Source organism: Antedon bifida, chromosome 2, assembly GCF_963402885.1.
Source record: "Antedon bifida chromosome 2, ecAntBifi1.1, whole genome shotgun sequence".
NCBI classification, from domain to species: domain Eukaryota; kingdom Metazoa; phylum Echinodermata; class Crinoidea; order Comatulida; family Antedonidae; genus Antedon; species Antedon bifida.
Window position 1 is genome coordinate 28,025,364 of NC_136227.1, and position 27,829 is coordinate 28,053,192.

Here is a 27,829-nt window from a genome sequence, read left to right on the forward strand (position 1 = left end):
GTATTTTTATTTTATAATACACATACAATACAATCAAGTAAAACCATTTTTATTTTGTCATTGTTGCCGTTCCATAGGTAAAGCGCCCTCTTTTATTTGGCTACTCACAACGAGAGCGAACGTGGCATAAGGAGGCCTAGCCAGGATCGACCCGGCGTAGTATCAGTAGGAGAATTACACATATTTACCTACAAAGAGCGCTATACTTTCTCAAAAATGGAGAAACTCGAAATATATATATTTTTGGTTTCATTTATACTATGTTTTGTCTACACTAATAGTTATTTTGTCTCTGTTGATGCCCATGCAGAAGAATGTTTTCACGACAAGGTAACATCTGGTACGAACATGGCGCTCGCATTTGAGGTGTCAGAAGGAGGCTTCTTGGACGTGGATGTTAAGGTACAGTGGCCTAGCTAAATGATTTGCCGGCTAGGCCTAGCATTCGCTGTGTTGAATAGCCATAACTGTTTTTATAACATTATAGAATATTAGCACTAATTTATTATACCAAAGCCATTTTTTTTTTAGTTTGATTTTTTTAGTTTTTATTTAAAAAATAATTTAGGCCTAGGCTAGGCCTAAATATTGGATTATTTTGTAATACTGTAATTTATAATATTGTTGACTTCTTACTGAAGTAGGCCTAGGCCTAAATCTATTTTATTTATACAGTAAGGCTCATAAATGCATAATAAAATCTACATACAAGCCTAGTAGGCCCCTAGGCTATTTTATTTATTTAGGCCGAGATAAAAATGATGCACTCTAGTAGGAGGAGCCTAACTAGACTTCGCTATCTGTTGATTGTACCAGATACTATAGGCTTAGTAAATAAGTAGGCTTAGATAGTAGTAAGTAAAAAGATTTTAAAAAATGTAAATAAATTGTTCATCTCATTAGAATTTTTTTTTTTTTTTGCAGATTATTGGTCCTGATAATCGAGTAGTATATGAGGGTGAAAGAGAATCAAATGGGAAGTATACATTTGCTGCTCATATGGATGGTGTTTATAGATATTGTTTCAGTAATAAAATGTCTTCTATGACGCCAAAGATTGTTATGTTTTCAATGGAAATTGGAGATGCCCCTAAAGTCATGGATACTGGAGGTACAGTATTAAATACAACTTCAAATATTTGTACCTAATTATAACCTATTTAATTTGTACGGTTTTTAAGTCCCTTTCTTAGTTACTTCGCCAACCACCACTCATGACATGCTGGTGAGAACCCTGAAACTATTATCAGTAGTTTGACAAAAAACATTTTTCCAAATATGGTAGTTGATATGACATCATCGTGTCCAAATATATAGTTTTGGGATTAGTAACATATTTAGAAAATAAAATCACCGTCCTTGTTACTGTAACATTGCAGGCCAGAAAGTTTTGGGCGGGTAGTTGTTGACTTAATATAATAATATCCATATATGCCCTTCTAGCATTTTTGGTTATTAATAAAATGAATTTGTGACTAAAATTAAATACAAAATATTAAAATGTAATAAAAAAGTTTTGTTTTTTTTTTATCTTAGCTGAAGATCACTCTAAACTTGAAGAAATGACAAACCAATTAGCGACCGGGCTTACAGGGATTTTACATGAATTGCAATACATGCAAGTTAGAGAACGGGTTCACAGATCCAGTAAGTTAATCAGTTGATATGGATTATATATTTTAGTTGTACTGTATGTGGTATAGTTAACCAAGACAATCTAATCATGATGCTGAGCTCTGAAGATCAAAGAGTTTACCTGTGGCTGTGCCACAATCCGTTCCACGCCCCTTAACGGACACTGCGCTCCGCGGAGAATATGTACATAGTATTGTACTGTTGGTATTGTTGCAGCCAGACATATGATCAAAGGACTGTTGCAAGTTTCTATCTTCGCAAGGCTCAGTGTCCTGTTGTTAGATTGCCTTGGTTAACATGATTCATTTCTTATTCTTTTTTAAAGCAATCTTATTAGGACAAAATAGTACATAAAATATGTTTTTTTTTGTCTTTCAGTCAATGATAACACCAATTCCAGAGTAGTTTTATGGTCATTTTTTGAAAGTCTGGTTCTTGTAGCGATGACATTGGGACAAGTGTATTATCTTAAGCGTTTCTTTGAAGTCAGGAGGGTTGTGTAATGTTAATATTAGATACTTCGAAATCATTTGTATTGGTGGCAAAGATAGGAGGAATCGGTCATGCATAAAAAATAGACGAGGCTATCATACATAATTTTAAGTTGACTGTGCATGTAAATTCAGATTTACTTATAGTCGCAATATTGTGTGGAGACTATCGGTATGGTCAACTATGCATCAAATTCATTTTTTTATCAGCATGATAAGCCGTGAATCTAATGCTTCATTTTCTTTCGTCAAAGTTGTGCACTTTTATTGTTTGTCGGCACAGAGAACTACATGATAGATAACTTTAAATTACATGCATGGTTGACCGGTTGAAACGGAGCAGTTTTTGAATTGTATTCAATATTGACTCCTTGCGTTTCCAGATTCCTCTTGTCCTTGCAATATTTTTTTTGTGCACATTTCTAAACACTGGACCATTAGATATTCTGCTTTTATTTTTAAAAACTTTAATTTGATGAATTGTTTAGCACATTAGTTTTTTTATTTTTTGGTCAACACTTATTAATTATTTACCGTAAATGGTCAAATATGTGATGCTCTGCGAGAATTCAGTACGGCATATACAACCTTTGGCGCTGATAGTATTTGATATTGTTAAGCTTTTGCTTAATAATTAATACAATGCTCCTTATGATTTTTGTGACAGCCTTCCTTTATGTTAATTTATTGTGCATTTCAAACTTGTTTCGAAGCCCAGTTGTCACAAAGTTGAAATCATTTTTTGTGGACAACAACTTTGCTCCCAAGTCAACTGTTGAGTGTTGCACATATTTGATTATTTACAGTATGTGATTTTACATATTTATTTTTCTGAAAATATGAAAAACCTTGGGTCAGCTTTTTTTTATTCATCAAAATTATTTATGTTTCAGCCTAGTTAATATTGTTGCATATAAATGTTGTTTGTTGCGTATTGTTTCACTACCTGTAGATCATTTAAATAAATTCTGCATGTTATGTAATACATTTCAAATGTTGGATCTTGATGTAATAACCTCAACTTTGAGAATACAGTATTGTTTATTTAAATGTACCTGCTTTTATTATTTCACAATATACGTTATGAAAATATTGATATATTACCGGTCCTTTATGGGTTTTAAAACCTAGGCTAAATTAATTAGATGTGTAAATCCCTCATCCGAGTCCTGTAATAGTATGTCACAATTAAGTTGGTATGGTTGAAGGATAGATTACGCTACAGGCCTATCATTGTACAGTACTTGGACAGTGTATTTTTAACAACCACTAAAAAACAGTGTAATCATTCAATTCTTTGTTAGTAGTACCCTACTATAATAATCCTATTAGAAAACTACTGAGTAAAGGGTATTTCACACCTGTTCCGGCACGGTTCCCGTCCAGCAGCATATCGATTGGCAATGTTTCATTTTCACGATGCTACACACGGCTATGCGAAAATTGATGTTTGCGGTGACAGACTGCAACCATGCCGGACCAGGTGTGAAAGCCCCTTAAAAGAGTATGCGCCTAGGTTTGATACAACGTAAAGTAATCGTTAATTTGGAAAATGCTAGTTTTTGTAATTTTCAAAATTATATGAATGAAAACAATTGTTTGAATAAATTTTTCAAGTCTTATATTTAGTATGAAACATATTTGTTTGAAATCGGCATTTGTGTCTGTTTATAGATAAAAATTGTCAAAGATCAATACACAAAGTAAATTTCAGAAAGTAGACAAAGCTGTTTATTGTTATTATATATTACATTAGTTAATACTGTAGTATTATATAATTTTGCAATATTTTCCAAATCATGTCATTTTTACACATTAAATCACAGTACAATAAGGTTTATCCTAAATAGTGTTTGCAGTGCATGATGGGAATGAATTGAGAGAAACAGCGCCACCACCAGTATAATAAGTTTATATATGCACTTGTCAATAAACAATGGCGTGTCAATATGAAACAAGATGGTAATTGTTCTTTAAAAAAAGCCACTTTTTTATGCAGTGCATCATGGTATTCATAAGGTATGACGCACCTCTCCCGAAAGTGAAAGAAAGTCGCGACAAGTGCATTATACACATGGTGCTGTTTCTCCCAATTCCTTCCCATCATGCATTCCAAACGCTATTTGCGATAAACTTATACATTTGAGGGTGGTCATCTGGAGAATATAAACCAAATGTCCCTTGTGATTGATGCCGATTTGTGCAAAAAGAGAAGAAAAATAAGACAATTTAATATTCAAGTTATTCAACTACTCATTGTCCATGGACGTTCTTCCACTTGTGTTTTCTTGTAATCTTTCATAGCTTTTTTTGAAGGTATCAATGTTCTACTTAGTCCAGCTTTTCTTTTTCGCTTCTCTACACTCTCACTTTCTTCACCTTCTTGGAAATCGTATTCGTAGTTTATTTCACTGTTAAATACCGCAGTATTTTGGTTCTCTGGTATTGGCTGTACACTTTTACTTGCATGCTTAAAATGGCATTTGTTTCCAAATCTGCAGCGTCCTTTTCGAAAACTGTGACATATTTTCTTTTTATTTAAATCTTCTACGTTGGTGTGGGTCATTTTGACGTGTTTTTCCAAGATTGAAAATTTCTCGTGTTCTGCGTCCTTAAAAGGATTACTGAAAACTGAAGAGTTTGGAATGCGCATTTCATTTTCATTCATGAAAGTTGGCAATGGAAGTCTTTCTGAAAGTTGGTTATTTTCAGTTTCGATTTTATTTTGAGTGATTTCTGGTTCCGAATCATCAGATTCATTACCCGCTGTTAATAATAGATTCTTGTTACTTAATCTGCAAAGAATAAAAAATAATAAATTAATTATGTCTTAGGTGCCTCAGAATACAGTAGGCCTGTCATATAGAGTTGGCTATATAAGTAAAGTAAGCGTAGCCTAGGTAGTAGGCCTACTCACTGCTAACTACTAGTCTACTCTTTTAGGGCGCCTATGCGCCGCCTAACAGGTAGACTAGGACGGTAATTAAATTAGGTCATAGAATAGGGCTTACCCTTTGTTTTCAAATGGCTCGTTTACATCATCATCCGATTCAGAATCTGTACCATAATTAGCCACAAGAGCCATACTGTCTACACAGTCGGCGTTTAATGATATAACTATAAATGCTAATGTATATGCTAGGCCTTGGCCTACCGCATCCACCACACATACACACGGGCCACGGCAGCACACAGCGTGCACTGTCACACACTCTGCGTGAGTATGTATTGTACAGCATACCAAATTGGACCTCGGAAATGTTCGGATTGTCGCCGCGGCTGTTTTTCGAGACTACTGTACATGTACTTTTTTTTATTCAAACAACTTAGGGGGACTATAAGCATGCTTATTGTATGGGCAAATTACAAACTAATATGACTAGGCCTACTCAGTGGTGGCGCCAGCGGGGGGGCTACGGGGGCTCTAGCCCCCTCGTCGGGGAGCCTAGCCCCCCCGTCGGGGAACGCGAGTACCTTTCGTCGGGGAATATAATGTACAGTAAAAATCATTTTTAGCTTCAGCGCCTAAAAAACCGCGACGTTTATTTTGACTGTGAGTACGTCGGAGGGCTATTATTACACTTTATATGCATGCATTATTGCCAGCGATTTAAGTAAACAATAGGTACGCGCTTCTCTGGCGGTGTCCCTTTGAACGAATCGTTTAACATTGGGTCCAGCCCATTGCGGTTTACGCGTGATGTTCCATCCAGGGACCACAATGGTAAGTATTAACTTTAGCCGACGTATAGGAGGATCAATCAGCAGCTGAGAAGAAACGCGCACATGCGGTCACTCACCCCACAGTTTATCAGACGACGCACTGTAATAGCTTCAGAACTAGTTACTAGACGCTCTGTCCCGTTGATGTAAAATGGCGAAAGCGAATAGGTTTAATGTGCGCTGCACTTTGTGCAATGATATTTTCCAGAACGATTATGCTTCTAGGCATACGAAATCGAAGCATAAGGATGTTTATGAATCCGGTCGCATTGCACCAGTGGCAATAATTGTCGAAGAGTCAGAAAAAAAACAACGAACTATGGATGCATTTTTTAGTTCTTGTGCTTCCTCGTCGAAAAGACATAAAGCAGATCATGAGGCTTTGATAGTCAGCGAAGTGATTGAAACGCAACCGAGTGATGATGATGACAGTAAGATACTCATGAATCTATTATTACTTAGGCCTAATAATAAAATAATTATTGTTTATTTTCTTATTAAAAACACGTGATTTTAGTTTGATTGATACGACACTAATATAAGTCAAGCTTAAGTTGTCAATTTTAATTTAATAATATAGATTTTGAAGAGATGGTTCAAAATGAAATGGAGAAACCTAAATCCACTCTTGAAAGTAATAGTTCCGCCGACGACAGTAGTATAGAAGCAGAAGCAGGTTTTGATTTTGAAGAATAATATTCAGATACTGAAAATAATGAGGCAGATCCAGATCCAGCTGGGATTTTAGGTGAACTATTATAAGACCCTTAACATTGTAACAACATAGTCATACTCACATCAATAAAGGTTGAATGTTAATTATCAAATGTGACGTCATGATATATGCAACTCTCAATGCAATATCAAACATACCGCAATGTACCATTGAGTGTGTTGATTGGATGAGATTATAGAGAACCGATGAACATAATCAAATTTATTGTCAAATACAGTAATTGAAATTCGTATTTCAATGTTATACATGCAAACACATACAAAAAACTATATATTTAAATATGTAAAAACGGTATTTAATTTTAATTTGTCAATATTGTTGGTCAATCCATAAATGACGGTCAAACAACCGTAAAAGTGTTACGTTTATGAAGGTGTTGTTTTGATTTATATTTTCTTACACAGTGACTGATGAAGTAAAGCTACCAGTGACGGGGGAAAAACAAACGGCTGTGAGTGTACGTTTGGGCCCAAGTGACTTGTCGTTTTCGAAAAACAGTCAGCCAGTCCAACCTCGAAATATATCTTTTCCCTCCCATCTAATTGGAAAGCAATTTAGAGCATTTAATTCCTCTTTATATGACAAATATCCTTGGATTGAATACTCTCAATATGAAGACACAGTATAGGCCTACTGTTTTAAATGCCGACATTTTGGTGCAGACAAAATAAGCAAGTCCACTTTTTTAGTTGATAAGGGATATTGTAACTGGAAAAAGTGTTATGGAAATATAAGATCCAACAAGCTATTGCAACATCAGTGTAGTTCTCCACATGCTGAAAGTGTCGATGCATGTGCACATTATAATGCCATCAAGTCGGGAAAACTAAAATCCATATCGGAGCTCCACAGTGATGCTTCTGCAAAACTCATCAAGGATAATAGGCACTACCTGCGTACATTATCGGAGATCTTATTGTTAACGGCCCAGCGTAAGATCGCACAACGTGAGACAGGAAGATCTTACCGAATACGCGACATAGATGTCAAGAACCTAAACTTCGGTCCTTCATGTGGAAACTTCCTTGCTGTACTATCATTAGTTGCAAAACACGATGATGTAATTGCAGAAAAGATTGGTTCTGGGCCGGGAAATGCCAAGTATACACATTACAGTATTCAGAACGCCCTTTTAGAAATAATGAAGGACATGATTCTTGAACAAATACAGAACGAGCTACACGAAGCCTGCTTTTTCTCCGTCCTCTCTGATGAATCAAAGGATACATCTAAGAAAGAGCAAGTGGTTGTCGCTGTTCGATATTGTTTCAAAAATGCAATACATGAAGAGTTTATTGGTGTCGCTGAAGCACAAAGCCTGGATGCTGATGGGTTATCAGACACCATCATTGATAAACTGATGTCAGTTTGAAGCCAATATGAAGAATTGTATCGGGCAGGGCTATGACGGTGCCTCTGTTGTTTCTGGACATTTAAATGGAGTTCAGCGTAAACTACCACAGAAAACAGGAGCGGATATGGCATATTATGTTCATTGTTTCTGCCACAGATTAAACCTAGTAATTGTTGACGTCTCAAAATCAGTTAAGTGCATTTCTGACATGGTAGCGTTATTTAAGCAGCTTCACTCATTCCTTAGTTCCAGTACAGTACATGTTAGGTGGGAAAAGACGCAAGATAAGTATGGCTTAAAGCAAATAGAAATTGGTAGAGTGTCAGAAACACGCTGGTCATGTCAGGCAAAGCAGTTTAACGCTCTTTGGAACCGAATAGAAATAGTAATCGAGGTTCTTAATGATGTCATCGATAACGACAGTAATTCCAGTCGTATTACTGAAGCAACCGGTTATTTGCTGCAGATAGATCGTCGGTTCTTACGATACCTGTCTGTACTAAGACACGTTTTATCGAAAGCTAAGTTTGCATCTGATGTTCTTCAAACACCATCAAATGACTTGACACACGCTGTTGACCTCATTGGTACGCTAAAAGATGAAATGAATTACTGTCGGACAAGAGAACGCTGTCAGGAATTCTGGGACGCCGCAGAAACGATTGCAGACAGGTTGTGTTTGCCTGAAACAACGAGACCAAAACGGAAAGTTGCACCACCGACTGCTCTGCGTGCATACTATGTTGAAAGTAATATTGAACGGAGTGCTACTGATGGATTCGATGTTTTCGTCCAGAATGTATTCGAAGTCATTGATAAAATAGATGGTGAACTTAACAGAAGGTTCAGTGAAAAAAACATCTCAATAATGAAAGGAATCTCATCGTTGTGTCCAACATCTAATACGTTTCTTGAACCAGCTCCACTTATGGAATTTGCTCAACTTTTTAAAGCAGATACCGATGTTCTTAAAAGTGAATTAGTTACGTTCAAACATCTATTGGGACGTAAATCAACAGAACAGCAACCTCGATCTCTTCTCCAGCTACACGCATATCTAGAAGATTTGAAGGAAGCTTTTTTTGAGTTGGAGCGTATCAGTTTAGTGGCGTGTGCTTTGCCTGTTTCATCTGCCGAATGTGAACGCAATTTTAGTTCAATGAGACTAATAAAAAATGATTTGCGTTCGACAATGGCAAATTCTCGTTTGGACAGCCTCATGATGCTTGGAATACATCGTGACCGAGGAAGCAAACTTGACCTCAACACCGTGGTTGACAGATTTAAGGCAAAATTCCCAAAATGTAGAATTTCTCTTTGAGAAAACGGTTTGAAATAAATTAGTTTGATATTATTTTACACTTTTGTTTCTTCTCTTTTTAATGTCCTGTATGTCATAACCTCTGATTCCGAAAATGACAGGTACACTCCATTGCATGAAGGTGTGTCTATACCACGCTCATCACGTGTACAGACGAGGGGATTAACCGATTTGTACCTAATTTTACACGATTTCTCTTAAAACATAGAGTAATAAATATACAATTATACGATAATACAAGACCACAAAAATAAGCCTTTTCACTATGTATATATTTATGCATGTGATGAATAGGCATATTTATTTACTTTCGCTTCATTTTTAACATTTTTCGGAAAAGTTCGTCGGAAATCCAAATGAAATAATTGATTTGCACATAATTTTATTTGCATCTACCATAAAGAAATGACAAAACTTTCCTCCCCTAAATCCGATTAAAACGGCCTTGAGTTACGCTAAAACGCCGTTGCTTGAGGGGGCTTCGCCCCCTGGACCCCCACCGGGGGCCCTTGGCGGCCCCCTGGCCCCCAGCCACGTGATGCTCGCTCCGCTCGCATAGCCCCCGCGTCGGGGACGTCAGCCCCCACGCCAGAAAAATCCTGGCGCCACCACTGGGCCTACTCAATTTCAATTTCTTTTTATTCGGAAATATTTCATCCATATCATCGCATAATTTATAAATATATAGAATGACTTCTCCATCTACTATTTTTTTTTAATTATGGAGCATATATTTGCAAACACATGCAACAAGAATATTACAACTCTTCAACATAAGTTGCATAAAACTATAATAGATTTTCGTATAATACTCATCAAAGAAGGGACGCTGTTCAATAAACATCATACTGCTAATACTGTTTCTAGAGATATTATTATATCCCGAAATAAATACGAAGTTCTTTTCATCAGACAATATTTCGAAAATTGTTTTTCTAGAAATTTATTTTTTTTATTTATTATTGGTGGTATAAGTGTAAGGTTTAAAAATAGTAGGACACAACAACAATTTAGTATTAAAAAGTAGACCTACTATCATTTTATGCATTGCACTTTTACTATCAATTCATTCTTTTTTTTTATTCGGAAACATTCATTTCAAAATCCTTCTTGACAAAAGACAATATAGTTTCTGACCATCATAATACTTTTTATTACCGATTTACGGAAGGTGTGAGAAGAGAAAGCTTAGCCAATCAAATTGTTCTGAATAATGCTAATTTAAATAAATTAGTTAAATGGATAAGTGAACTTCATCAGAACTTGGTTCTTTGACAACATTCCATGAAATGACCAGCAGTAGACTAGTTTGTTGTCTTCCAACATTGATGGTACAACCGCCATATTTTGTTATATTGTATGAAGAGGAGGGGGAGGGGAGAGAGAGGGGAGGGTAAATTACGATGACAATGACACAGGTAAGTTAAATTAAACACAGTGATATCTATGTGTCTTATGCATGAAGCAAAATTGTTTAATTAGTTCTGACACTTCTGTTTGGTGAAAAAATATATACAATAGCAGATATTGTTGTCGCAGGCCTAATGATAGTCGGTCACCAACATCATTGTTCTGAAGAAAAAAAATATGTCGGTTGAGACTATATCATGTCCTCGTGGGGCGTAAAAAACAGATCTCCAAAAAAACAAGGTTTAGGCCTAAACATTTTTTTAAAAGTTTTTCAAAGTGTTTCTTCATTTTATTATTGTAGAAAATGTTATCTTCCATCATTACATTATTGGCGCTATTTTCAACTTAATAAAAGTAACACGATTTTTGCGACGTGGCTTAGTAGGATCGGACATTAGGCCTAATACTCATTGAACTTTAAGTTTTATCACAGTTCTTGATTTTTATTTATTTAATTTTTTTTTATGAATATGTAATTTTAATGTCACATAGTACAAAATGGATCGAAAAAAATGATTTGATGAAAACAAAATTAAATACATCTTTAAAAATTGGAAAAAATATTCACCCCTTAGCTTCTTGAAAAAATGTTTCGGGAAGATCGAACACCTCTGATATCCACTTTTGGTAGTCCGAAAATTACTCATGCATATTCGTAAAATGGAGAGAAGCGGCGGTGTTCAAAAAAGTCAATAAATTAAGATCGTAAAGAAGCGAAATAACAATGATCAATTTATTTTAAAAAGAAACCACAATGATATTATCGATCTCATCCTATTGTCCAAACAATCAAGGTAGGCAACAGTCGAATGATGATTGCTGCTAGGCCTAGGCCTAGGCTAGGCTAGTTGGTTGAGTTCGTCAGCAGAGCGTGTAAAACTGCCACTCTGGCCGGCTGGCGCTGGACTGCTGCTGTAGAAATTGTGCAGTACAGTACATTGTGTGTTGATAGGCCTAGGCTAGGCTAGTAATAATCCGGTAAGGACTGAATATTATATAGCATAGACGTTTTAAATGTATTTATTAATTAGGGTCTGTGTGTAGATATCTACACACACAGTGTGGATGGGCTTATATTTATAATATAATATTATTATAAATTTTAAAAAGGCCTCTAGTTAGGCCTAGTTAATATTTAATAATATTACTATTTTAAGTAGTGTAGATTATTATTGATTGTTTTTGAAAATGTACAAAAAAATTAGTTGTAGGCCTATAGTATTTCTATTAGGGCCTAGGCTATACGATTCTGTAAATACCATATACCCTTCCCTTTGTAAAGTTTTAGATCTTTTTATAAGGTCTTTTATCTTGTAAAAGAAAATAAAACTTCTTTCAATAACTTTATTTAATTTCTTTTTCAGCTGTATATCATTCCCTGTGTATTGTTAAGAATAACAATTAATATATTGTATTGGAATGGCTACAAGAAATCCGGATGATACAGAAAATGTGGTTGGGAAGAAGGAGACGGAACCAGTTGAGATTGCCCCAAATTATTCTGCCGTCAAAGAGGATGTAAAAGAGGATGTAAAAGAAGATGATATAGCCGAACAAACCGATGGCAGTAGTGACACAAGTTCCTGGGACAGTGGACCACTATTGTCATCTCTCAAACGGTACCATCCTCTCCCACATGAAAAAAAATCTGACTTGCAGTATACTCATCCCTCTGGAACTTCCAACGTGATGCCGGCTGGTATTAGAAGTTTACGAGATCAGCAATCTTTCAATGAATCAACTGATTTGGACGATGGCATTGTCAGACAAGCCGCTGATTCAGATTATGAAGCTTGCGAGTCTTCAGATGAGACGATTGATGCCGAAGAGTCTGAAAAGTCATTTGATAAACATGATGATGACGCCATGGAATCCTCAAAGTCATTCGATGAACATGAGCATTCTCCGGAAAAATCTGAAACATTTTTCAAAGCTGCTAGTGAAAGTGACAAAGATCAGGGTAATGACAAATATAAAGATAAATCAGAGTTTGATTCTGTCTCTCCATTTAGTTCACCAGAAACTAGACAATTGGACAATGATATGAATGTTGATGGATCTCTAGATAATGAGCAATTTGAATTTCTTGTCCATGTACTACAGGACCAGCACCAACAGCAAATCGATTTACAGAAAAAGCAACAAGAAAATCAACTTCAATTTCTTTCTATGCAAATAAACAAGTTAATCCTACCATCAGACAAACCTGTGAGATCTCATGACAGTCGGGAAAGATCTGATAGACAACCTCAAGAAGAGTTGGAGCCTTCATCCGAAAGAGCAAAACCTGATAGTTCCTACCATGAATCTTCAAAAGTATCTGATCAAATGTCTGAAACTACGGAATCATTGGCTGTTGTCCAGCAGAACTTCTTAGAACAGCAACAAAAGCTTCAGAGGGAGTATGATCAGTACTTAGAAGATCTTCAGAAGCAGTGGATATCTCTACATGAGCAACAGACTCATCAGCAGAAATTATTAAATAATGCTATATCGGACCAAATGCAAAGAATAACTAAAACAGAGGGGAATGGGCAGTTGATGGAAAGGCAACAATCTCCAGGTATGAATTGAGTTTTCTGTCTTCATCATCAAATGCACATCAATAACTTTCAGTTATTAAGGTTACTCAAAACAACAAATTTTCTTTTTCTTTCAGTTAAAGAAGATGATGACAACAGCACAGTTTACTCTAATTTTTCTTACTGGAGATATGATGATACATACCGCTCTCTACCTAAAACTCACACAAGACAGGTTAGTCTTACATAACAGCAGTTGTCATATTTAAGTTTGGTGTTGAGACTATGCCCCGTAGTAGACAGCAACTTTCCTTTGGGTACAGTAATTATTAAACCAACTGTACTGTAAGTAAAGCAGAACTCTGGGATAAATATGTTTATTAACATCATAGAGTTCTTAGTTCAAGAACAGACTTTTTTTGTTTAAAACATATTTTCCTTTGCAAAAGAACCTCTGTGTTTAATTTCTTCAGGATTACACAGCTTTTCTGGATGACACTGCCAGGGACCAATCAATGCCATCCATGGTATCTCCAGATAGTCAAGTTTCTGAAAGGTTAGTCAGAATATAAATTAAACCATACAGCAATGTACTGACTATGTGTGACAAAACTTGCCTTTTGTTTTTTACATTTGCATGGCATACTTGACAAAACATCCACTACTGTACCTACATTTTATTATTACCTTTTGAAATACAGTTGAACCCTATAAAGGTGACACCCTGAGATGCAACAAAATGGCCCCTGAATAGTGGTTGGATGTTATGATGAAACATACTGTATTGCCTCTTTAAAAAGATTATTCCATTTTTAAAGTTTTAAAAACCTTTCATGACAGATATTAAGATGTAAAAACATTCTAATTTTCCAGGCTGGATTTGAAGGAGAAACACTCCAGACACATTGCTGATCTGAAATATTTCTATGAAAATGAAATTTTTGAATTAAAACAACAGCTTCACAACAGTTTATCCCAAAATGGTGGTCAACCACCACCGAGTGCCATGCAAGAGTCTAATGAAAGATATCAGCAAAAATGTTACCAATTGGAGGCAGCATTGAAGCTATCTAGCAAGTAAGACAAATTCTTATATCTAAAGATAGACATATTATATAATCTATAATCCTTTGAAATAAATACTTTATGAAGGGTTATTATGGGTGTGCAAAATGTTATTATTTAGTATTAAGGGAATGTTTAGATGGCATAGTAATCAAGGTATTTCTAATAATTTACTCTCTATGCTATCTTCACTGACAACAACCAATCACAAGATGTGTTTAAGACTGTAAAACAAACTTGATTCAAATTTACCATTGCAGTGCCAAACAGTTGAACAAACAAATATATTCTAAATTTTCTGTATTTTATCATTTTTTATATTTCAGTCGTATAGAAGACTTGGAGGCTACTGTGAAACAGCTTGATACACGATTAGTAAGTATTTGATTCTAAACAGTAAAAGCCATATTAAGTGTGTAAAGAAACAACAAAGTTAGCCATATGATAACATGTTTCCCCTTGTTTGTTTCACAGAAAAGTGTCTTTTCAATTGGGTTGTCCCCTGAATACGGATGTCCCAAATGAGGGTTTTTACTGTACAATTAAATGATTAAATTTTGATACTCATTACTACTATTTTATGTAATTCATCATCAGAATGATCATTGATTATAATGAGTATGTTATATAATGTTCATATTTTCAAATATTTAAATAAAGATGGACTGGCCAAAAAAGTATGGTGTTGCCATAGATACCATTAAAATCTTGGAGAAACAAGCAGAGAGTTTGAATGTATTGTGTGCTGACAAAGATTCTGAACTGAGAGATTGTAAACAGACAATAGATGAGCTTAAACACTACTTGCGTGAAGCTTATGAGGTAAGTATCATATGGTTCACATGTCTTGAGGTTGATCATGATGTTCTGATGATCTTCTCATGAGCCAGCCATATGAACACTGACTCGCTCATGATCTGCACATGAGCCAGCCATGTGAACACTGACTCACTTATGAGCCAGCCATGTGTACATTTATTCGCTCATGATGTTCTGCTCACGAGCCAGCCATGTGAACATTGACTCGTTCATGATGTTCTGCTCATGCGCCAGCCATGTGAACATTGACTTGCTCATAATGATCTGCTTATGAGCCAGCCATGTGAACATTGACTTGCTCATAATGATCTGCTTATGAGCCAGCCATGTGAACATTGACTCACTCATGATGATCTGCTCATGAGCTAGCTATGTGAACATTGACCCGCTCATGAAGATCTGCTCATGAGCCACCCATGTGAACATTAACTTGCTCATGATGATCTGTTCATGAGCCAGCAATTTTAACATTGACTCGCCCATGATGATCTGCTCATGAGCCAGCCATTTGAACATTGACTCGCTCATGATGTTCTGCTCATGAGCCAGCCATTTGAACAATGACTCGCTCATAAGTTTCTTCTAATGATTCAACCATGTGAACATTAAATTGCTCATGATGTTATGCTTATGAGCCAGCAATGTGAACATTGATTTGCTCATGATGTCTGCTCATGAGCCAGTCATGTGAACATTGACTCATGAGCAGCTCTTGATCTACCTCCCTCTTTAGCAAATTAATATAATTTAAAAAAACAAAAATACATTTTTATAGAACAGAAAAGCATGACCCTGTAACAGACATCTTGCTATCAGATCAGTCCATTTCCTTCAAGGTGTAGCAGTAAAATTATGGATGATGTGAAGCCATATACATTTTCACTTTAGTAAATTAAAACTTTTGTTGTTTTATTTAGTTACAGGGAATTAAATCTATGATTGCTGACGAGAACCAAAGGCCCGTGGTAAGTATTGTTTCTTAAGTAAGTACAAGTAGTAGGCCTAGTACTGTATTGATAATTATGAAGTGAATTTGTATTGAAGCTTGAGTAGGATATTTATTATTTAATTAGTCTACTCATGTGATTCTTAAAGAAACACTATAGATCTCCCAATTTTCTGTAATAGTTTTTCTCCACTTTTCTTTTCAGGATTCATTGTCCAAATCAGAAGATGAATTACCTGAAGTCATTGCTCCAAAAAGGTATATTTTTCATTTAATTGACAGGTTTTTCATGATCATGATATTAAATACTGAAATAATTAATTCCAATTTCAAATTGCATTCCATTACAAACCAAGATTTGTTATTAAATTTATTATATTGTTATTATATTTTGCTGTTTTAGCTCCCTAAATAATGTTGACAAGCGGAAGCAAAAGAAAGTTGATGGCAGTATTGAAAGTAATCATTCAAGTGTTCTTGCTGATTACGATATTAAACCGTAAGATAACTTTATATTGAATTTGATAGTGTACAGTGTATAATGACAGGAATGGTGGGTTTGCGGATGAGGCTATTTTTTTATTTAATTTATTTAATTTTGGATTTATATAGCGCTTTTCCAAGTGACCAAAGCGCTGTACAATTGAAAATACTATATACTCAACAAAACTTACAAAAAACAAAAAATAGAAAATGGAATGAAAATACAAAAATATATATACCGTATATAAAAACTATGAGGGCCTATACAAAAAGTTACCGTAATTTCATTAACAAAAAGCTCTGTCTACACTGATAGTGTAAATCAAACTAGTTTGATGTGCCCAAATATGGTAGTGATATGATGTCATCGCAGGTCGATATATGAGCACATCATATTTTGTTGTCACATAAAGTTTGATAGTATAGACAGCTTTAGACTACTGTATATAGCTTTATTTCGGGAGGCTTGTGGGAGTTAAAGTACAACTTTTGCAATACACTGGATCTGCCATCTGATACGTCACTAAGGTATTAAACTCAGAACTGAACAGTGTTCATAATTCTGATCTTCTAGTAGAATGAGCATTCTTTGAATAAAGCAGAGCAGTAAGTGGTTTGTATTAGTTAATGGTTCGAGCTAGCATGTGAGATGCATTGCTTCTACGCCTGGGTCTGCCATATTGCTTTTATCTATAGGCAAGATACGTTAATACTCTTATTGCCTTATACTTTGGATAGGATCTAAAGCTGTTGGTCATGTGAAAATATTCTACATGTGTGCATGATAAAAAAACCTGGTACACTTTTAAGAAATTGTAGGGGATTATATATTAAATATTAAATTATTTTATATATTAAATTAGATAAAGAAATAAATCAAATCAATTCAAAGTTTAATCTTCATAGTATCTTTGACAGGATGCAGCTTGGCCGGCCAGAGCCTTCATCAGACCCACACCCAAGTGCACAGCAACCTCCACCAAAGGTCTTTGTACCATCTATGGAACAGCGCAAGTTCTTGACATCTGGAGCAGATTTTAACCTCTTCAATGGAGAAATCAAACAATCGTCAGATACAGAAAAAGAATCAGATAAGATGGAGTCTGAAAGTGAGAGGTATTTATTGTAAAGATCCAAGTATTGTATATTTATATTTATATTTTGGCAGATTTTGCCTTCCACATTTTTACCTTATTATTTTGGCAGAGATTGTCTTCGATAGTTTGTCTACTTTGTCTTTTGGGCTGCCTGTCATAGGTAGTTTTACTATATCAATTTTATACCCCTTTGATTACCCTTTTTAAATAGACTAGAGATAAAAGAAAGTGTTATACAAGATATAAAGAAACCTTTTATATGGAAAACAAATAATATATTTTTAATAATCATTTAAATATTATCTTATAATTTAGGCATTTCTTTTTAAAAATTTGTTTTGATTTATAGTGGTGTTTATCAACTAGCTGATTCAGACTTGGATGTATCCTTAAACCGCAGTGGACTCTTCGCATCAATGCGGAGCACGCTACACCCACCCCCCTTTGATTCTGATCTTGATGAAAGACCTATTTCACCAATGATGAAAGCAGCTGCACAGTTCAATCGGTGGAAACATCACGAAGAATTAGAAAAATCACAATCAATGTTGTCTGATCTACGGAAAAATATTGAAAATCTGCCTGAAGTTCAAAGGTCTTCACATCAGGATTTATCAACCTCATCACATGTACAAAGAAACGAAGTTATAGAAAATGTGTCTGTTAGTACTGCGTCTGTCTGTAGTTTACCAGCAGAAAAGCCTGATTTGCATGTTGAAACCGAACAAAACAAGTACTGGTATAACTCAAAACAGTCGCCACCAATACGTGAAGGTGTCTTGTCACATGAATCACACTCGTTGAGGGAACCAAAGTTGTCCGAAAACTCTCCGCCACGTTTATCAAGGAGCTTAACGTCCAGTGGTAATAAGAGAAGTCCACGAACATCTGAGACTTCAAAAACATCGAGACGGTTATTTGATCACGATCCACTAAATCAATTCTCGCCACAAAGTAGCAATTTTAAAGTGAAGAAAAAATCTCCAAGGAGCGCACTTTCTAATAATCTGACATCACCGTATTCTCCACCAAGAAGATCCAGTTATCATAAAAACTCCCCAAGTCGACCAAATTCCTCTCCGAAGGCAAATCGTGGAACCGCAAGAAAGACTCAGTCAGCATCTAACTCGCCTAGGGGGAGTACACCAACTAGAGGCACACCAACTAAAAGTAGCTCAAAAATGCATACTTTTAACCCCAAGGTTGATGTGTCACCAAAGTATATGGGATTTACTGATAAACATCGACAAACTGCTGCAAGGTTTAGCGTTTCTTTGGATGAGACTCCGACCAAAGATTATGGAATTGTGCCAAGAAAAAAATGGAGCACTGATCCTAATAGTAAGTGCAATATCATGCTGTATAACTGCGTAGTTTATTTTATATAACACCAAAGTAGATCCTTGTCATTTGATTGGCAGATTGTAGGTCACATGATATTCATAAGTAGAACATTTCATCTTTCCCCAAATGAAAATATTTGTACCATTGCACTCATACAGTACATTTATTATTTGTTTACTATTTAGTTTCATCTCACAAACATACTGAAACTGTTGTTGAAATGTTAGTAAATATATTTTTAATTGATTTACATTTTGGTATTTTATGACTGATTATATTTGTTTATATCTTATCAGCTATTTTGAAAACACTTGGGCAGTTAAAATCTGACAATGGGACCAACACAGGGCGTGATGAGTCTAAATTATATTCACCAAGTAGAAAAAGTGACCATTCTACAAGTCATGGAGGTATTTCAGTAAGTAATATAATATATCTGATTTTAATACTTCCTCTAAACATTGTTGGAAAAATAGAATTTTGCCAAGTTTAGTACTTGCTTTGTTTGTTTTTTGCACGATAGCACCTACAATTTTCAAGCTTTCATTCTGAATTTTTTGGTGTAAAGAGGTATACTTACAGAACATGCCTATAATTCGAGAAAATCGGTTACTAACTTTAACAAATAAAAAAACATAAAAATTTGTATTCTTTTAACATGGCCTCTGTGGTAATATTTTGCCAAGTACTTCACTCAGTTTCTGTTTTATTAATTTTCCACACACATCAACATATATAATTAAATTAAAAATGGAATGTGTGTTGAAGGTGACCAAAGTTGAGAATAAATTCTTGCTTACTGTTGATTATAATCTAAAATAATGATAAAGAAAATTTAAACTAATAATCATGAATTTTATTTTTTTAATCAGAAAAAAACAAAATCATCTATAGATGACACAATTAATAGTCTGTCAGCAGTGGAGAAGAACTATGATTATTTGAACAAGGAAAAAATAAAAGTGAGGACAGTTATATATCATTTATTTTTTTAATTTATTCTTTATACTGGGTTACCTCTTCAGTGCAATACTGCTCCCAGTATGGAACCATCAATTTTTTTAAATCTAGTCTGATGTCCCTTACCGTTACACCATATTGCAATTCTTAAAAGCTAATTAACTATTAATGATGTACCTAAGTTCCACATTATCCACATGTGGAATGTATATACACAGGACCAATAAACTTACATCCAATCTGAAGGACGAGGTAATGATTTTGCACAGACAGGTCTCAGACCCATGCCTCTCACATGCTACTCTGATGTCCTTTACCATTACACCATATCAATCACTTAAAGGTAGTTTAAATATTTGTGATGTGTTGATAATGGTGTAATTGTTTTATCACATGCTCTCTTTATTATGCAAATCATCAAACAACGAAAGGTTAAATATATTATTTATGTCATACAGATTGAGTCGGCATTAAGTCGGTTACCACCTTCAACTCGCATGTCAAGACAATCACGGGAAACTGAGGTTAGTAATCTATTGTAGCTCTCATAGACCGAAAATAATCAAATAATACGCTTGCTGTCGCATAAATACCCAAAATTACTTAATTAATTTAAGAATCATCAAATTAATCCCAATTTGAACATAATTGGCCAATTGTTCCAATTATTGTCTGGCCATTTTAACTGCAGGCATATTGGACAGATTGAATTGATTTACTTTTTTTTATTGTATTTTGTATTCACTGTTCACTTTTTACTTGCCCCACAACATTTTTGGCACTCTGTCCTATAAGTACTATGCTTGTTTGATCAGATAAAACTTTATTTGACCGCTTCCAATATGAGGGGCTCTAAAGAGAAAGGGTTAGTTATTAGGGCTAATCACAGTTATACGTACATAAGTACCTCAATAAGGAGATACTGTACCTCCCAGACTCAAGTGTCCCCTTAATAGGATTTTCACCTCAGGGCCTTGCTGTAATTTTACAATTATTGTCTGTTTGACAGGAAAGTGTCCCCCCAGAGGGATCTCTTAAAATAGGGTTCTACTGTCATTGTGTCCATGTAAAAAAGTCAGCAATGCAATGAATTTATGCCTCTCTTGTTCTAGAAATGCATACAAAATTAGTTTTTTATTCGATTTTGATTAGAATAAATGAATTGAGATTTTGTCTCAATCTTTCTTCAAGATAGCAATCTGTCAAAACCAATTTCAACCCTTCTTCCAAAATTCATGGGGATGTTACATGGTGTATTACCACAGCATCCTGTTTAATAACAATCTGATTCAGCTTTAGTGAATGGGTAATTTGATTTGCTAGAGAGAAGTTTTTTCTTTTGGTATTCTGATTCACATATCAAAAGTAAATTAATGCAGGAAATAACTAAATCTAATATATTTCAAACTTTAGCTTTGTATGAGGTCATTGTAGAATAATATAATATAGTAAGTGTATAATGAATATTATAGTATTGAAATAGTATGATTTAAACTAAAGATGTAGAGCTAGGAGAATATATTATGATTCATAATTTATCATCTTAGAAAAGTTTTTAGCTCCTCGCTGATCTAAACTATGGACATAGCTCCATTACCTAACATAGTTTTATTAAATTATAACTACAACACAACACTAATGTGCAATGCATGATTGTGTTAAGGATAGACTACAAAAGTTTAGGAAAGTCACAAACTTATAAGGATAGGTGACAAAATTATAGGGATAGGTGACAAAATGATATGGTTTGATGACAAAATGATATGGTTGGATGACAAAATGATATGGTTGGATGACAACATTTCATGTACTGGTGACAACATTTCATGTACTGGTGACACAATTATAATGATAGGGGACACAAGGATTGGTGACGAATTTATGTGGATGGGTAAAAGTGTAAGGATAGGTTACAAATGTATATGGATGGGTGACAAAACTATAAGGAGTAGTACTACTACTTATAGTGCTAAAGATAGGTGACAAATTTCTAAGAATAGGATAGGTGAAAAATTGCTAAAAGAGAGTAGTATAGCGCCACTATAATAGTGGTGTTTGACAATACTCTAATGGTGGGTGACACAGGGTTGTGTGATAAACCATTCAAATAGCTTTAGGGTGAATTTTGAGTGGAAGTCATATAAATAAACTCTTAGGGTGGGTAACTTCACCCACCTGCCCTTAGCACAATGAGAAGCATATGATTGTATTAACTTGCTATGAGTCACTGAAGATGTTCTTGTAAAGCTTGTCAGATTCAGTGTACCATCCCCCTGCTTGTTGATAATTATACAATTGACACAAGTTTCCTATGTCCCTATCCTGTAGGAACAGCTGGAGTTACGTTATGATGAAGTCGTGAAAGAACTCGGTTCCATACGTATGCTGCTTCGAAAGTACAACATATTGAAGACATGATGTATTATATAGACAATTCAGAATGTTAAGGAGGCATTATACTGTACTTCATACACCATTGTAAAAGCATGGAGGTATAGCTCCATGGTAAAAGAGACACATTGTTTCTTGTGCAAGAATAGCACATTTGAACCAGACCAGTACTTTCTGCTTTAAAAATATTCAATCATTTCTAATTATTGATGGTAAAGCTGCCTTGCCTAAACTTCTTGGTCATAACTTTTGTAGGTCACCAATTTGTTTTATACATAGCTGATTTCTAAGTGACACTGCTATGATTTAAACCCATGACATTGTGATTTGGTGCAAACGTACAACTACAGCATCAGTAGTTCCAATAGCGAACATGTTTTCATGATATGCCATGTGACTACTCAGCTGTCGAGTTGAAAAGTCATTCTGTATTCATGCTCAGAATAACTGTTATACTCAGTGATGGAGCAGGAGCATGGCTGCTTTTAAAAACAAGCAGTTCCTATAGTTGCTAATGCTGCAGTACGCATCCAACAGTGAGCAACTCGCGAATTTGAGGATTACAGTTCCAGGGACTATTTTATAGTTTATCATGCTTATAAAGTACGTCTTATTTGAGGCTTAGGGAGTGGATATGAAAGAGTTGCAAGTTGCAACCCTGTCTAGAGTTGCAAGTTTCAACCCTGTCTAGAGTTGCGAGTTGCAACCCTTTCTAGAGTTACAAGTTGCAACCCTGTCTAGAGTTGCAATATACAACCCTGTCTAGATCAGGATTGAACCCTGTACCATTAGATTGGAAGGCAAGTGCATTAACCACCAAACCACAGCTCCAATACTCTAAAAGGAGGCAGGAATGTGGTGCCAATATGGTTTACGATATTACACTCTTTATATAACAGGTGAAGTAGCAATAGTATGTTGCATATAAAAACAAACAGATTCCAGGATATGTTGTCATTATGTGCAAGGGGTAAGTACAGGATATGTGTTAGTCATCATTCAACAGATGTAACACTTTCTGAATACCAGAAATACAGTAATATGTATTACTGTAGATTTATTCAATGTTAATATGTAGTTGGTAATGTACCGTCTGTTTCTGCTGCACAGTGCTGAATAAACCTGTATTTCAAAATAGATTATTTTTATTATTATTTTTGCTGCAGACAGGACCTTAGTAGTACTCTATGTAGTTTAATATACACCACATTTTTGTCAGCATATAATTTCATCTTAGTATTAATACAAGAATTTCTTATAAATATATCCTTACAAGCAATCAAATAATATTATCCCACTTTATCATATGTTTTTTTTCTTATGTGGGTTTGTCCCACTTTTTATTTTCTTTCATCTTGCCTCTCTTTACATAATTATATATTTTCTCTAGACAGATTTTCATTTTAATAAACCATACACATTTTATATTACCATTTTTTCATTATTTGCATTTCATTAGTTGCATCTGCATATTTTCTAGTAGTATTCCTCTTTTTATACTTTACTTTTATCATATCTTAAACATTCCAAAACTATAATATATTTTTAAGACTGATCAAACTATCATAATGCTGTGCCGCTGTCTAAACTATTCAACTATAAAGCTCTATCTACACTATCAAACTTTATGTGACAAAAACCATACCATATTTGGGCATACCACTACCATATTTGGGCACATCACACTTTTTTTTTTCAAACTAGTTTGATAGTGTAAACAAAGCGTAACATTTGTTTTAATGTCAATATACCCAAAAGTACTATACTACTGTTGTTCACATTAAACATTCATTTTCAACCTTTTCTTACTGTAAATAAAAAATGAATATCTAATAGTGTGTGTGTGTATCTGAAGAAATATACTTATTTATTTAATTATTTATCAAACTGAACAATGAATATATATTGATGATACTGTATTGCAGTTTACTGTACTGTAAAAACTATAGTTAGCCAAATACTTAGTCGGACAAATGTTTGTATGCAAATTCTTAATTTATGTAGTTTTGTACAAATTCGTGTACTCCTAGTCTGTACAGTAATCTTGTAAGATTCTACAGAACTGAAATAATGAATTTATTAAAGAGTAAAGAGTGCTTGTTTACAAAATAAATAAATGAATTTATAATTTAGTGAGATATAAGATTATGATTACTATTTGTGCTTTATAATTGTTGACTTTGACTGATTTAGTTAATTCCGCTTCAAATTCAATGATGGGCCCCTCGATTTGATAAAGGCTTTTCTCAGCCACTAAACCTGTATGTTTACAGATTGTTGGTTTGAGTGTGGTTATGTGGGTGGGTAGAAGAGGGGAGAATGGAAGAGAAGATGTGGGAGATTGTTGACAGGGGAGAATTGGGTGCAATAAGGGTACACGTTCTTTAAACAAAAAACAACCTCTATTAAATTCGAACTTTCCTGTAAAACGAACGGAAAAGGAAATATCGTTTCTCTTTTTCAGGAGAAACGTTTGCGTACCTTTAGACAAACAATTAAGGGAATGTTTTACCACTACGGCCAACCCTGATTCTGGAGACACGATTAAGAAGACGTTTTTTTGTTCCAAAGTTGTCCCCTTCAGGTGTTCTACTGTATTGATTGATTGATCATTTTATTTCAGAATAAAACTTCCATAGGCCTATATACAGTACAACAAATACAAAACGGAAAATCACACTAAAATAAGATTTTCTCCCATTTAGTGAAGAGATTAGTAGGCCTACACCTAACAGATCATTTTCACTATTCAAAACTCACTAGAACGCAACGCAGCGACGTATCTACGCAAAGTGTTGTATATTGCGTAATCACAAGTGGGAACCGACGACGCAATAGTGCTACAAACATCGCAGGTTTGATTTCATGCAGGCGGGGGCAAACACAATTATTAGAAGGGCATTTGCTTACGTTGCGTAGATTGCGTTACGTTGCGTCGCTAGTGGGAACCAAGCTTTATATTCTAAACCATAGACGCACTTGCGTACATGCTCGTAAAAAAGAGGGAATTCTCCTCGTGGCAAACACGCTGTTAGCACTGCCTGGATAAGCTTAGAAATATTCTCAATGACTTTATAGCACACCTCCAGGGGATTTAATAGTTTTTACAGTTGGTTAGATACAGCAGTACAGATTAGTTCAAAAAGACCTGGGCAAATTACATTACTATAATTAATTAAAGAGACGAGGAAATATGCAACTCGTGCTTTAACCAAATCAGTCGTTGACTTCTTGTTTCTGTAAATTAATCCTGCTTTTTTGTGAACCCCTGAAATTTATAGCAATAGCCTGTATATTGATATCATGCCCATATTAGGAAAACCGGATGTAGCTGATTATCGCAATTACAGTAAAAATAGTACTGCATAGGAAAGAGTCTCTCACAGCCAAGAATAAAGAAAATAAATTTGAACTTTAAAACAAACATTTAAATTAGTTTTAATATATGTTTAACAACAACTACTTAAGTCAAGAATTTTGTTTAAAAATGTTTTATTTGATTCACAGGAATTAATATGGGTCTCGTAAAATAGAGTAACATACACCTACTGTTCGTTCAATATATGGATAGTAGTAATATTGAATATAAAATATCAACATGTTTTTAGAGATATTTTTAAAAATTAAGGATTTTTTTAAATGAGGCAACTACATTATCCTGGACGCAATGAATACTGTATGTACAGGGATTTGTTGAAAAATCATAAAATTCAATATTTGTAAACAGGTGCATGCGACGCTGTAATGCGTAATAAAATTAAATATTACAGCCTATTATTTTTTTTATATACAGTATACATTTTACATTTTTAAAAATCTGATTATCTTTTTATTGTTATATATTTTGTAAAGAAGAGTGACGTCAATTCAGCATAATATATTGCTAAATATGGATGGCAATATTATGGCATATTTAATTTTTTGCCTTATTATCATCTTATGTTGCCATAGTAACATATTGTGTCAAACAAATAAAAGGGTCGAAATTTGGCCATTTTTCGAAAATATCCACTTTTTAAAATTCAATAATTATGCGATAATATTGCCATATATGCGCATTTATTGTGCTTATAGAGTTACTAGTTTTGTCAAAAAATAAAATGGTCGAAATTTGGCAATTTTTCGAAAATTTCCCTGTGCTATTATAGTACAGGGATTTTTTCGAAAAATGGCCAAAATATCCACTTTTTAAAATTCAATAATTATGCGATATTATTGCCATATATGCGCATATATTGTGTTTGCATCTTCTTATAGAGCCATAGGAACTATTTTTTCCAAAAAATAAAAGGGTCGAAATTTTGAAATTTTTCGAAAATTTACCTGTGCTATAGTATAGGGATTTTTTCGAAAAATGGCCAAAAGATCCATATTTTAAAATCCCTAATTATGCGATAGTATTGCCATATATGCGCATAGATTGTGTTTGCATCTTCTTATAGAGACATAGGAACTATTTTTTTTCAAAAAATAAAAGGATCGAAATTTGGCCATTTTTCGAAAATTTCCCTGTGCTATAGTACAGGGATTTTTTCGAAAAATGGCCAAAATATCCACTTTTTATAATTCAATAATCATGCGATATTATTGCCATATATGCGCATATATTGTGTTTGCATCTCCTTATAGAGTCATAGGAACAGTTTTTCCAAAAAATAAAAGGGTCGAAATTTGGCAATTTTTCGAAAAATGGCCAAAATATCCACTTTTTAAAATCCCTAATTATGCGATAGTATTGCCATATATGCGCATATATTGTGTTTGCATCTTCTTATAGACCCATAGGAGCTATTTTTTAAAAAAAATAAAAGGGTCGAAATTTGGCAATTTTTCAAAAAATTTCCCTGTGCTATAGTACAGGGATTTTTTTCGAAAAATGGCCAAAATATCCACTTTTTAAAATCCCTAATTATGCGATAGTATTGCCATATATGCGCATAGATTGTGTTTGCATCTTCTTATAGAGCCATAGGAACTATTTTTTTCAAAAAATAAAAGGGTCGAAATTTGGCAATTTTTCGAAAATTTCCCTGTGCTATAGTACAGGGATTTTTTTCGAAAAATGGCTAAAATATCCACTATTTATAATTCAATAATTATGCGATAATATTGCCATATATGCGCATATATTGTGCTTATAGAGCCATAGTAACTAGTTTTGTCAAAAAATATTAAAGGGTCGAAATTTAGCCATTTTTCGAAAATTTCCCTGTGCTATAGTACAGGGATTTTTTCGAAAAATGGCCAAAATATCCACTTTTTAAAATTCAACAATTATGCGATATTATTGCCATATATGCGCATATATTGTGTTTGCATCTTCTTATAGAGCCATAGTAACTAGTTTTGTCAACAAATAAAAGTGTCGAAATTTTCCCAGTTTTCGAAAATTTCCCTGTGCTATAGTACAGGAATTTTTTCGAAAAATGGCCAAAATATCCATATTTTAAAATCCCTAATTATGCGATAGTATTGCCATATATGCGCATATATTGTGTTTGCATCTTCTTATAGAGCAATAGGAACTATTTT

At 34.5% G+C, this 27,829-nt stretch overlaps 4 protein-coding genes across 5 annotated transcripts in view; 3 read left to right on the plus strand and 1 right to left on the minus strand.

Annotated features, from left to right (window-relative positions):
* Positions 1-74: 74 nt before the first annotated feature.
* The window catches only part of LOC144858915 (transmembrane emp24 domain-containing protein 2-like), a 144,807-nt gene continuing 117,052 nt past the window's right edge, over positions 75-27,829 (plus strand). Inside the window, exons 1-4 of one of the 2 annotated variants that reach the window (XR_013616680.1) lie at positions 75-402; positions 925-1,111; positions 1,537-1,647; positions 2,014-2,285. Coding sequence is in view for 1 of the 2 variants with exons in the window: in XM_078715063.1 (XP_078571189.1) it covers positions 217-402; positions 925-1,111; positions 1,537-1,647; positions 2,014-2,138 (609 nt within the window). In the remaining variant the exon portion in view is untranslated. Of the gene's footprint in view, positions 403-924; positions 1,112-1,536; positions 1,648-2,013; positions 3,751-27,829 lie in introns of those variants that run through there. The other variant, XM_078715063.1, reaches the window with a different exon arrangement.
* LOC144858914 (uncharacterized) lies at positions 3,831-5,355 on the minus strand. Its single transcript, XM_078715062.1, has 2 exons — positions 5,138-5,355; positions 3,831-4,921 (listed from the first exon to the last, which is right to left on the minus strand). Exons 1-2 carry the CDS (start codon positions 5,209-5,211, stop codon positions 4,372-4,374), a joined length of 624 nt encoding a protein of 207 aa, XP_078571188.1. The 5' UTR covers positions 5,212-5,355; the 3' UTR covers positions 3,831-4,371.
* On the plus strand, positions 7,965-9,260 carry LOC144835577 (zinc finger MYM-type protein 1-like). The gene has a single exon (XM_078690658.1). It carries the CDS (start codon positions 7,965-7,967, stop codon positions 9,258-9,260), a length of 1,296 nt encoding a protein of 431 aa, XP_078546784.1.
* LOC144858890 (uncharacterized) lies at positions 11,338-24,424 on the plus strand. The gene is made up of 16 exons (XM_078715029.1): positions 11,338-11,464; positions 12,035-13,233; positions 13,330-13,427; positions 13,666-13,748; positions 14,066-14,269; positions 14,584-14,632; positions 14,918-15,079; positions 15,994-16,041; positions 16,228-16,280; positions 16,426-16,521; positions 17,424-17,621; positions 17,952-18,943; positions 19,243-19,364; positions 19,819-19,908; positions 20,365-20,430; positions 22,235-24,424. The coding sequence occupies exons 2-16, from the start codon at positions 12,090-12,092 to the stop codon at positions 22,322-22,324; spliced, it is 3,495 nt and encodes a 1,164-aa protein (XP_078571155.1). The 5' UTR covers positions 11,338-11,464; positions 12,035-12,089; the 3' UTR covers positions 22,325-24,424.

Bases quoted from the DNA above. Each gene is read 5' to 3' on its own strand.
- LOC144858914 (XM_078715062.1), bottom strand. From the start codon at position 5,211: ATGGCTCTTGTGGCTAATTATGGTACAGATTCTGAATCGGATGATGAT. The intron at 4,922-5,137 runs GTAAGCCCTATT...TATTCTTTGCAG, and splicing joins GAGCCATTTGAAAACAAAGG to ATTAAGTAACAAGAATCTAT.
- LOC144835577 (XM_078690658.1), top strand. From the start codon at position 7,965: ATGAAGAATTGTATCGGGCAGGGCTATGACGGTGCCTCTGTTGTTTCT.
- LOC144858890 (XM_078715029.1), top strand. From the start codon at position 12,090: ATGGCTACAAGAAATCCGGATGATACAGAAAATGTGGTTGGGAAGAAG. The intron at 13,428-13,665 runs GTTAGTCTTACA...TAATTTCTTCAG, and splicing joins CTAAAACTCACACAAGACAG to GATTACACAGCTTTTCTGGA. The intron at 18,944-19,242 runs GTAAGTGCAATA...ATATCTTATCAG, and splicing joins ATGGAGCACTGATCCTAATA to CTATTTTGAAAACACTTGGG.